General features: G+C 37.9%; 2 protein-coding genes across 2 annotated transcripts in view; both read left to right on the forward strand.

Moving 5' to 3' along the window:
- WNT16 (Wnt family member 16) overlaps nt 1-12,558 on the forward strand; it is an 873,674-nt gene that overhangs the window by 351,580 nt on the left and 509,536 nt on the right. The window lies entirely within an intron of this gene.
- PTPRZ1 (protein tyrosine phosphatase receptor type Z1) overlaps nt 1-12,558 on the forward strand; it is a 143,451-nt gene that overhangs the window by 104,109 nt on the left and 26,784 nt on the right. Inside the window, exons 12-13 of the mRNA XM_050904294.1 lie at nt 1,472-5,051; nt 8,752-8,896. Of these exons, the coding sequence (XP_050760251.1) occupies nt 1,472-5,051; nt 8,752-8,896 (3,725 nt within the window). The remainder of the gene's footprint in view (nt 1-1,471; nt 5,052-8,751; nt 8,897-12,558) is intronic.

Raw genomic sequence — 12,558 nt, forward strand, 5'->3', positions numbered from 1 at the left:
TTAGGTATTTAGCCCTTGGAATGAAATCCAGACCTGAGAGTCATGTCTGAGGTACCTTATATTGTGTGAGTGCACTAGAGGTTCCTGGTACAAAAAAGGGACTGCAGTGTGAAGCACGGCTCTAGCCTAGTGGTTAAAGCCCTCACTCTGGTGAGACTGGATAAAAGCTAACAACTCCTATTAGCTGAGTGTCCCAGTTAACAGTTTATTCAGCAGTTCTTCATCTTGGGCATTTTCTTTCAAAGGCTGTTGATTTTACATTCTTCTCTCTGCTGTGCCCTGTTCACTTCAGTGCAGGTGTGGGAGATCTACTCAGCCTAAAATATAGTGGAAACTGAGGATTTTTATCTTCTGGGTGTTTTCTCTCAACATTATGCTTTTGAATAAAAACAGGCGGGTATTGCCACCACATCACCAAGCCAGATCTTCAAAAGAAAAAGGAGTTGCAACTGTATTTTGCAAGAGGCTTTGTCCTGCTGGTGTCTGTTAGGGCTATGTGTGCCTATCAAATCAAGTCCCTTCAGGAACTGAAGGTGCCCCTCAATCTAGTTTGCAGAGTTGTGCTTGGACAGGTTTGGTTCTGGTGCAGTTCTAGATGGGGGCACAGCACAGAGCTGCGGGCGCTGCTGTGTCTAGGTCGAAACGAAAATGCCTGCTGAGCAAGTTAGATGCTTCCACATTACATTTTTTGACTTGGGAGAGGGAAATTTGGAGAGGGGATGAAAAGATTTGAACTTAGATCCTCAAGGACTGCCTAAATCCTGATTGTATTCAGGCATGTAATTTTTTTTTTTTTCTTTTTGGATCTGTCCTTAAAAGTCAAAACTCTAACACAGATTTTTCACAAGGTATCATTATTCATGTTTGGCAAACAAAGGGTCATAACAGGGACTAGGTGGTATCACTCACAACACTTGTGAAACTGTTAGAGTCACGCTGACCATCCTGAAATCTTCCAGAAAACTCTGAAGATTCAGCAGATTTAAGGACAGATCATAAATATATTTTACAAATTCTGTTACTATGACAATTTAATCAACAACAGGATATTAGTGCGAATCTCTAAGACATTCTGATAGCAAAACCATTTTTTCATTGATGTGCGTTGCATATACGATTGCATTTTATTAGGAAAGCTTTATTAGGTAGAGCTTTTTTAATATAGTAAATAAATACTATGAGTGGGTTTTGTCTCTCAGAATAAAAGTAACACAATATTTAAGAAGTTGTTGTGACACAGGATTTTTTTGTTTGTGTTGCAAATAACTAATATTTTCAAGAGAGAAGAGGATATCTGTTCTTGCAGCTAAATATTTTGCTTTAAGACCAACAGTATTCTCAAGTGTTGTCTTGTTTTGCCTGTCTTGTTTTTATGGAGCCAGGAAAATGTATTATTGCAGTTTTGTTTTTTGTTTGTGTACAGTGTCTATAAACATTTTTAATTGTCTTCGGCTATGGTATTTTTTCAAAGGATGAAGTTGATGAAAAGGAAACAGAGGTGGATGAAGAAACTGCAGTGATTCCTAGCACTGACAGTACAATAAACCAAATGAGGAAAGATTTCCAGGTGACTACATCCAGCTACAGTCAAGAAAAAATGGGGACAAAACCCAATGAAGCTAAAACAAATAGATACTTAACAAGAGAAGAAGAATTGCATGGTAAGGATGATGTTTTCAAAGCAGTTTATTACCCTACTTCTCCACCTGTTAGTGAAATTTCTGAAGAAGAGGAAGATCCTTTTTTGGAATCCCGAACAATTACTGGAATTCCTCCTCAACTCATTGACTCCACCAAAGGCGTAGAAGAAGAATACATATACCTTTCTTCAGGCACTGAACCAACAAGAATAACCACTACTGGCCATAGTGACGAAGATTTCTTATTGTCTCCTTTTAAACCTCATCAGGAATCTGATGACTTTTGGAGTTCAGTTCTTACCACTTCTTCGGCACAGCTGGTTACAGAGGAGACCTCCCAAGAAGACACCCTTCCTTCAGGAAGCCCAGATACAAGCATGCATGATGTTTTTTCCCAAGGCTCCATTAAGTATGTTTCAGAAGGTGTAGCACCCTCAAGCTCTGATGAGCCTCCAAAGCATACTTCTTCCACTGATGGAAATTTATGGTTTCGTAATGCTACAGATCTGACAACTCAATCTGTTGATACACCGGATAGCAGGCAATTGTCTCAGACCAGTTACACTGATGCTTATGTAGAGGGATTAAAGCCAGCTACAGTGCCCTATTCCAGCAGCCCAGTGGTTTCACAAGACGCTTCAGATGCGGATTTAGAATTGCCACATTATTCTACCTTTGCTTTTTCCTCTGCTGAATTATCACCTCACTCTATCTCTTCAAGCTCTGGAGAATATGGTTCTGCTTCTGCTGCCAGTGAGGTACTCTCTCAGACAACTCAACCAGTCTATAATGGTGAGATACCTCTTCAACCTTCCTACAGTAGTGAAGTGTTTCCTCTAGTCACCCCTTTATTGTTTGACTCTCAGATGCTCGACAGTACCCCTGCTACATCAGATAGTGATGTGACCTTGCATGCTACACCTGTATTTCCCAGTGTTGATGTGTCATTTGAACCCACCCTGTCTTCCTATGATGATGTACCTTTGCTTACATTTTCCTCTGCTTCCTCCAGTAGTAAAATGTTTCACCGTTTGTATACAGTTTCTCAAATGTTTCCACAAAGTGCTACTCCAGCTGTTGCAAGTGATAAGGTGTCCCTGCATGCTTCTTTGACATTGGCAGAGGGTGATACATTAATACAGCCAAGCCTTGCTCAATATGCTGATGTGGTGTCACATCAGACTACTCATGCTGCTTCAGAGACACTGATATTTGGTCATAATAGAACTCACATATTTTCTCAAGTTGAACCATCCAGCAGTGATTTAAATATGCATGTACTATCTACAATGTCTGAACTTCCTTATGCTTTGTCTAGTAATGTGGGCTCCCTCCAAAGCTTTACTGTTTCCTATGACTCCACAGAATTTGTGCATGATTCTGTTGACGTATTTCGTCAAGATCCTTTATTTAGCAGCTATAACAATGTACTGGTGCATAAACCTTCTTCTGTAATATCACAAGCTGATACTTTGCTGCAGCCTACACGCTCTCTATCTAGTGATATGGATTGGTCTGAAGCATACTCTGGTAGTGAGTCCCTTTTGCCTGATACAGATACTTTGACGGTACTTAACGTTTCTTCCTCTGATTCTGTAGATGAAATTACATATGAATCATCTGGGTTTAGTGATGTTAATAAGATACTTCAAAAAGGTGATGTTATATATGGAGATGAGAGAGAACTGCAAATTTCCTCTTCTTTAAGTGAAATGGCTTCCAATGCTGAAAGTAAAGTGATACCTGAACTTTCTACATCTGTTTCTAATAATTATGTAATTAAGCAGAATACGTCTCTGCAAGAAAGCCCACTTCCTGTTTCTAGCACAAAGGGAATCCTTCCAGTCTCTCTTGCTTTTCCCACTACTAAGATATTTGATCATGATATTAGTAAACTTACAGAAAATCACCTTTCTGTTCAGCCTTTGCATGTTACAACTCCAGCCTTTGATGACACTTTGCTTAAACCTATGCTTAGTGCAAGCTCAGATCAAGCTCTCTCTGCCCCTGCTTATAGCAAAATGTTATCCTCGACTCAGCCGTACTTTTATGAGACCTCAGCTACATTAAATAATGAAGCATTACTGCAATCCTCCTTCCAATCTTCTGGCGATGGCACTCTGCTTAACATGGCTGCAGTTGTGCCTAGTGATCCAATATTGGCTGAAAGCTCCAGGGTTCATAAAGATAGTTCTACATTTGACCAAATATTGCATCAAATGGCACCAGGTTCTGCTACAACTGAAACCATGCTGCATTCTACATCTGCACCTTCCGTTGCTGATATTTTGCCAGACACTTTTAGTAAGCCCGCAGCGTCACTTCAAGGTTTATCTGTTTCTTATGCAAGTAAGGAATATGTTTCATCCAGTTTGTTTAACAGTGAAGATGTTCAGCAGGTTATACCTTCATTGTACAGTAGCGATGTTTCATTCCAGCTGACCAGTTTAGAAAATACAAATGCCTTTCCCCCCCAAGCAGCGAATGCCATAACAACTCCCTTCCTAACAGGTGATACATTACCACATGTAGCTACGCCTGCAGACAGCCGTATCTCTTCAAGTGTTTTTGAAAGAAGTGAGGCTGCCAGTGTCTCTTCAAGTTCTACACTTGGTTTTGATCCTGTTCATATGCCGGCAGTTGTTTCTGATTCTGACGTGTCCATTCATCACACTCTTCCTTTACCAAATGTACACATTCCTGTTACGGCTGTTCCTCCCAAAAGTGAGATCCCTGTAACTTTGAGTAGGTTGCTGGTTCCTTCTAGAGAATCCTCTGGGTTGTCTCCCAGTATCATGTCCAGTACTGATTTGTGGCCTTCTGTAGTTGAGGATGACTACGATGAATATGGTGATGGCTTCCCTGTAAGTAACTGTATCTCGTGCACTTCCCATAGAGAAGCTCAGGATATGGTAGTAGAGGAACAAAATACAAAGGTAAACAATAACAAGGATCAGAGTAACCTAATAATAAGCTCACATTCTGAGAAACCTGAAGAAGAAGATAAAATTTCAACTGCTGCATCAGACAGTCAGATAAACCATGCCACGGACAGTCGTAATTATGTATCCATACCGACTTTGACAGCAAGTGTGATACCTAAGAAGCACAACGACCCAACAGTTTTGGAGAACGACGTTCAGACTGCTAGTGTCCCATTGCAAAACACATCAGAGTCTAAGTCTTGGGCTGTTTTTACCAGTGATGAAGAAAGTGGTTCTGGCCAAGGTACCTCAGATAGCCTTAATGATAATGAAACTTCAACAGATTTCAGTTTTCCTGACCTTAATGAGAGAGACACTGAAGGGGCAGTTGAAGCAGGTAACTCAGAATTAACTCCTGGATCATCACAGTCATCAGCCTCATCTGTTACTAGCGATCACTCACCAGTATTCAACATCTCTGAGGCAGGTTAGTTATGGATAAGTCTAATGAATATCATGGACAGCTGTGAGGGGATTCTTTTGTGCCATAGCGAATGAGAAGGTTTATCTACGTATAATAAAAGGAGAACATAACAGTGCCAGTGGGTGTGATTAAGGAAGCATTGGGGAACAGGGGGTGCATACTGAGCTGGCTATCTTGTGAATGCTACTTCTGGCTACTTAAAACTGCACCTGAAATATTCTTCAGTAAGAAGATTCATGCTCTGCTTTTGGATAGATGTGTACTGTCCGCAGAAGTTGGGTGGTGCACAGTCTAAAACCAGAATTTGTTTCAATGTTAATTGTTTAATTTTAGTTTTAAAGGTTTAAGAGGGATGTAAGTTCTCTGTACAAAGACAAGTACTGCCCTTATGGAAATACACCAGAGGAAACCATGCCTCTGCCAGAGGAAACATACCTCTGAGATTCTGGTTTTTAACTTACAGCAGCACATTTCCTCCTTGTGTTTTTTTTTGTATTTTCTAAGATGTATTGAGCAAGGAAGAAGATGCTTCAGTTTGGTTCTGATTCATCCTAACTCATAAAAACATTTATTTTCATTCTTACTCTGTATGCCACCTTCAGATTTCAGTGAGATGCAGACTTTTTGTGCCAGATTTGCATATTTCCAAAATACTTAGAGCCAGATTCTCCTGTACCTGTTTATGTTTAGTGTGATTTTCGTATTTCGTCCTCTTGAAGTCAGCAAGAGTATTTGTGATCTGTGATTCCAAGGATAAGGTCAGAAGACAAAACTAAACCTCGCATAGATAAAAGCCTGATAAATATAAAGCATTTCGCTTGTATTTAAAAATGCCTTGTGGAAAACCTGAAGTATTCAGACACATAATTTGCATTGCCTCTTGTTAGAGTATTGAAAATCCAAGAGTGAAGTCAAAAACAATCTATGATGTTTGAAAAAAAAAACAACAAACAAGGTTAAATTAGTATTTTAGAAAATAAAATGAACTTTCTTTAAGTACTCACAGCATCTGTAGAGGGCAGTATCATTCAACTAAACCCACTAAGGAATGGAATCCACAAAGCATGGGAAATTTTCGGCCCAGTCCTACAAATACACGGTTAAATCACGTGAGGTCATATTACTCATGAGCAACACAATACTAATATGAAAAGGTGGTAAATTGACACTCTGTGTAGCTCGGGCTAGTAGAATGTGAAAAATAAAAAATAAAAATTAAAAGAAAATAGAAAACATACTGAAAGTAGTAGGAGTCCTAACAAGGTAGGTGTTATAAAACTGAATCAATAAGTGAATTAGTTCAGTAGGTAAGTAGATTCCACATTGTGTAAAATGCATAACATTTCTTTAAAAATCAGCAAAAAGAACAACAATATTTCAAAACTTATGTTACTAATGTGAATGAGTGTTACCGTAAGAGATTTATAGTTTACATAATGGGTGTCATTTGAATTGTTACTGATAATAACTCAAAAAGGATTATACATTACTGGAGGATTAGTAGTAGTAGTAGTGCAACAGACTTAGAATTTGTCTTCTAGATATTATTGAAAGGCACTATACAGTATCATTTCATGTACATTATTTTTTCCAATAAATGATGCCAAATATTGTCTTTTAATAAACTGGAAATTCAATGTGAGCATGTCTAACATGGTCTCCTGTAAATCAAAGACATCTTTGCTTAATTCAATTATAAAGAAATGAAAAAAACCAAAACAAAACAAGACAACCTCTCAGCTGAGAACTTATTTATACATTACAGTGAATTCACCAGAAATTGATGAAATGTCTTCTTGTTGTGACCATTACAGAAAAAAACTGTCATTTAAACTTTTCCCAGTGTTTGTAGTTGTTGATACATCTTTATGCTTGTTCTGAGCTAGGGCTTTCTCCATAAGACCTCTACGGCTACCTAAACCTTTCAACTTCAGTTGAAAAACTGTAAGTGAAATTAATATAAAGAAATATGCAAAGGATCCAAATACATCAGTTATTAGGGAGCAAAGAAATCTACTGTAGATGAGGCTGCCTTTTCAGCCGCCGTCATTGAAGTGATGGCCAAGTAGGCAAGAAACCCCCCGTTACAGGAGAAGCCTACTCTTTGTTCCCCATAGAAGGAATCCTAATAGGATTTGGTCATGCAGTTTGAGGGAACCCTGTCATCACGCAGATAAGACTGGGTTTTACGCTGTGAATTAGTCCAGAGTTGGATAATGCTTCAAAGGGATTGTATTCTGATCTCTCATGCATACACAGTTTCTTTTGAAATCAATAGGAAATGCTGATTTTAGCCTACTCACCAGAAACTCAGGGACAGGTTTTTCAGAAGCAACTTGTGCCTTCAGTCACTTTGCCCAGAGCTACAGGATTTAAAGAGTAGTGATTGATTTGGGTGTTAGAGTACTTTGAACTAAAACCAAGAAGATATCTGCAAGATCAGAGCCTAGACCTTTTTGCATATAAAACCCTGAAAGCCCCTAAACTCAAGAAAATGGAAGCAAGCAGAGAGCTGCCTGGAAATCTGTACTGTGTGAAGCTGTTTGGATTTTGACATCCTATTTAGAACATGTGATTTGTTATCTTTTTTTTTTTTTCCCAGATCCAACTCCATTCCCTCCTCCCTTTTGTCTGAAAGCTTTTTATTCATGTAGAATTGGTCCCTTGAAATCCCAATGGAGTACAGCTGATTTCTAGACAGGAAAATTCTGCTCCCATAAAGAACATTCATTGAATTAGGACTGCTCACAAAAGCAGAAAACATTAGAAAATCTAGGGTTTTAATTCTAACAATGCAAAAGTGCTTATTTCTGTGTTTTAAATCATATAGTGGTCACAGGTCACAGTAAACTGATTGAAAAGACTCAGTCATTTTATGTCAAAATCACAGTTTTAAAGTGTTTACTTCTTGACGTATGACCAAAGTTAAAAATGCAGGATTGGTCTCATCCACCATTGTGTTCCCTTATTTAATGAGATTATAAAATATGCTATTTTAATCTTCATACAGATTCCTATGCCCAAATATTTCTGTCACCCAGCATTACGAGGCTGACAGAAATGTGACATCTAGACAATATCTAAATAATAATTTGATCACCTGTAAAGATGGAGGTAGGAAATTTAATTCTGGCTCCAGTATAGTTGGGGGAGGTAGTACTGCAATTGGATTCAAAGGAAGCAGGATGTATCTATAAGGCGAGTTACAGAATGGGCAATGTATTAAAATACAGAAGGCTTAAGTGCAATACGGCAAGCACATAGGGACTATTGTAAGAAAATTTTCCTATTAAACTATTAGCCAGAGAAGTGATTTGCATTATATGAGTGACAGTTTAATATCAAAATGTTCTTTACACATTCCAATATTATATATTCAGATTCCTTAACTCAGTTGGCTTTCAGCTAATAAACAGATGAAAATAAAAAACTTTCTTCTCCTATATTTTAACAACAATCTGCTATTCTTACAAAGAGAAGTCTCCACTGCTGGAAGGCTGAGTCACATAAGCTTGACCACTTTGCTTTACCCTCTATCTGCTTATTTTCTGTAAGCTGGTTTGCAAATGTATACACTTTCTACAGTACATAGTAAAAAATAGAGGTAAGTGGTATTAAGTAGGCTCATAATAAGACACATTCACTTGTGCTGTGCATTTCTCAGAATTTAAACATGGACTGTTTCAATTTTCTCTGACTGCAGAGGCAAGTAATAGTAGCCATGAGTCTCGTATCGGTCTAGCTGAGAGTCTGGAATCAGAGAAGAAGACAGTTATACCACTTGTGGTCGTATCAGCCCTGACTTTTATCTGTCTAGTGATTCTTGTGGGTATTCTCATATACTGGAGGTAAGTTGTTTTTTGGTTGGTTTTTTTTTTTTTCAGTTCTAAAGAGCTCTGATTTGAAAAATGTGATTGACATTATTGAGTTGGTTTACAGAAGGGAGACTGGATCTTGTCTCTCACCGGGTCTTTGTATTGTTCCCAGTGCTGCAGTGACATAAAGCTGACAAAATAAGGTGGTTTCTGTCCAAAATGCTCAACTACAATTCTTTTTGGTTGCAGAGGGTTGAACCATTGCAAATAGTTTATTTCCGTATTGAGAGATTTTAGTAAACAATTACTTGTGATTATTAATGCCTAGAAGCCAAGTGACTTAAGAGACCACTGGGAAGAATAGGAGGGAGAAGAAAAATAAATAGCATGGGGGTTTGTTTCCTATCTTTCCAATCTTTTAACAGTTAAAAAAGGTAGTTGTCAATTTAGCATGTGAATCTATGGTCCTCAACAGGACTATGTGAATAAGCAATTCATATAGGACTGTAGGATTGTGCTGTAGCTGACATTGTATGCAAGACAGAAATTGAGTAGTTTAATGACACTATAATAGTATAAATGTTTTAAGATCACTTACTGAGTAACTCTTACGATGTTCTGTGATTAAAAAGTAGTTTTACTTCGTGATTCTGCCAAACCAAGATTTGCCCCCCAGCCTTTCAAACCATTCAGCGGGTAACTAAGGATGCATTTCATGTGCACACACATGCTCAGGTTCCCTTATGGGTGTGTTTCTCTGTGACTTGATAAATTGATAAGATATAGTAAGAAAAAAAATTAGTCTAAAGAGAAGTGATAGCTATAAGAAGTCATGATAACATAATCAGTGAGGGCAAAAGACTATATCTATACTGTGAAATAAAACAGATCAGCTGGCATGGCACAGATCTCTTCCATACAGCTGAAGTCTCTTCCCTCACGGAGGGAAAAAACAGAGTGGCGGCATTCACATCACCTACTGGGGATGGTCTCTGCCCTGTGATAACCCCAAACTGTGTCAAGTCTTGTGTGAAATAATGCAAGTTGGCCTGAGCTAAAAGCATACCAGGAATCTAGTTAGCCATGTGACAGTATGTGGCAGTGCTCAAGCCTTTGGCTCTGTTTTGTTGGTTCTAAATAAAGCCAGAGAGTCTTCTTAGGGACGTGTCCGCTTAAGCTCTCATAGGGCTTTCAAAATCCATGCACAATCCTAACACTTTCTCGAGTGTGCAGGTTGCCAGGGAGGAGACGCAGTGGTGGTCCAGAAGGGAGAAATAAGTTGCAAAAACTTCCTGCCATGGAGATTCTTACTGTTTGGTGATTGCCAGGAACCTGACCCTGTTACTGCTTCTGCAGTGCTAACATAAACTAGCAGCAAGAAACAGGACCTTGCTCTTCCAGGAGCTGTACGAACAAGGGGGAAAGCAGGCCCAAATATTTCACAGATGCTTCCAGAGCCTGTTTCTTCTTTTTTTTTTTTCCCCTACTCAATCGTGCTTAATCTAAAATGTATAAAAGTGGTGAAGAACCAGGAACTAGACCCCAGACTGCCCTTTCCAAGCTACTGACTACTGTAATCTCTAGGCTATGATGTCAGGGTTGTGCTTACTGACTTTTCTTCTGGTCTCGTGACACTGGTTTTCTGTCGGCCCAAGAGGGTATGTCCCACATGGGAACAGAATACGTCCTGTCCCTGAACAGACTAGGCTTAAGAAATTAGGTTTGAGCTTCCTTTGTTCCAGGCAAGTATGCTAGTGAGTCAGTCAGCCTTCGGCATGGTTAAAGACACTTTTGAGCAATGAATTTTCAGAAGGATTTCTTCTTCTTTCCAAAGTAGTAGTTAATTGCTGTAAGAATTGCACAACTCATTTCTTAGTTTATGTCTAGTTGGATAATTATACTGTCCATCACAGGATTTCCAGCTAACCACTTGCATATTGAGAACCTTTTCCTGTCTTTCATGTTACACAACATGAATGTTCATATTCATCTTCCAAAGGGTTTCATCCCTGATGCTAAATAGTATTTGAAATCTCTTCTATTTGCCAAAGAACACCATCCATTTTAAGACCCAAATTGTACAGTGCAGTTCTAGTAATCCTACACATTACAAGCTTGTTTTTGTCGAATAACATTGTGTTCATTTTGTATTCTTTCTCTGGGAGTGAACAATTCTGTAACATAGGTCTTTCAAAATAAAACAAAAATCCTTTTAGCAGTAATATCTTCTTGACTTGAATTTAATCTTTTCTGTATTTTTTGTGTACTACAAAATAAAATATGGAGCTCTTTTTTTGTTAATCCTCAAGAAAATTTTCTTGGCATTATGGTAACACCAGTAACATGTTTCTTATTTCAGAGGAATGAAGCGTAAACAGTATGTATTGTAGGTAGGACTTTGTGGCCCTCTTTCAAAGGTGCCAAGACCTTCACCTCTTTTTAAACCCTGGGAAAAATCAGAACATTAACTTCATTGCTATGCAGTTTTTATGAAGCCTGGAAAATATTAATATAAAGTCTATAAGAATTTTTATGGTTAGATTTAGTTTATTTTAAAATAATTAATGTAAACTGTCATTATTTATTTTTCTAATGCTTTTTTTTTATGTGGGCCAATTATTTTCACTTATTAAAGTTCATAAAAATCTTAGGTTTGCAAGAAGTTATTCCATATTCCTTTGGCAACAGTATTCAAAAAATTGCATTGGTATATCCTAGCTGGATATTTGAGTGAATAGTGCTTTGAGTTGTTTCCACTGTTAGCTCCTAATTTGAATATGCAAAAGGTGTGTTTAATATGCAAAAAGTGTATTATTTGGTTTAAAAGCCAAATGACTACCAAAAGCTACAAGTTCCAGTTTCTCAAGGTTAAAAAAAGGCAAAATTATTTTGTTCTTCACTTAAATGACTTGTATCAGAAAAATAATTCTGTACCATCTGTTGTTTGGGTTTTGGGGTTTTTTTTACATGAAATTGTTAATCAGCACTTGAGGAAATTCCCCAATCTCTTCACTACCTCATTAGGCACAATTTCAATCTTTCTGTGATAAAATATTCATTTCTCTGACAGGGATGAAAACTTTTAATGGCAATATTGTCTAAAGATTGTCTAATTGCCAGTAGGAAAATACACAATTTTGAACTACTCTAGTTCTGTGTATGAAATCTTTTGTAATTCAAACAATTTTCAGGCAATGTCATTTTCCTTTCATTTCTTCAGCATGATTAAGATTACAGTGGAATAAACAAGGAGATTCTTTTGCCTGTTTAATGGCCTTGTTGTCCGGATAGATTTTTTTTTACAGCTTTAGAGAGAATTTTCTGTCCAGATCTAGAGTCTATCCATCTCTCTCAGTATCTATTTACTTGACTGAGTCCGTGCAGCAGAGATGCAGCAGGGATATTTGAATCTCCTTGCTCTGTTCTTTTCATTTCTGGATGGCTTCATCATTCCTGTTTTGCTGAATTACCCATATCTGTTAAGGTGACTGAAATTGGAAGTTTCTCTGTGCCAAGATATAATATACTGGAAATTGCTTATGCATGTGTGTACTCTTTTGGAACAGTTCATAGAAGTGATCAATGAAAATAAACCTGATGAAATGATGTATAGGAATAAATGTCAGGCTGTTTGTGCAGATCAATTTTTATAATGGTTATCATAAGAGGAGCTTGGAAAATAGTAAAATGGTAAC

The sequence above is a fragment of the Gymnogyps californianus genome, chromosome 1, assembly GCF_018139145.2.
Source record: "Gymnogyps californianus isolate 813 chromosome 1, ASM1813914v2, whole genome shotgun sequence".
NCBI classification, from domain to species: Eukaryota; Metazoa; Chordata; class Aves; order Accipitriformes; family Cathartidae; genus Gymnogyps; species Gymnogyps californianus.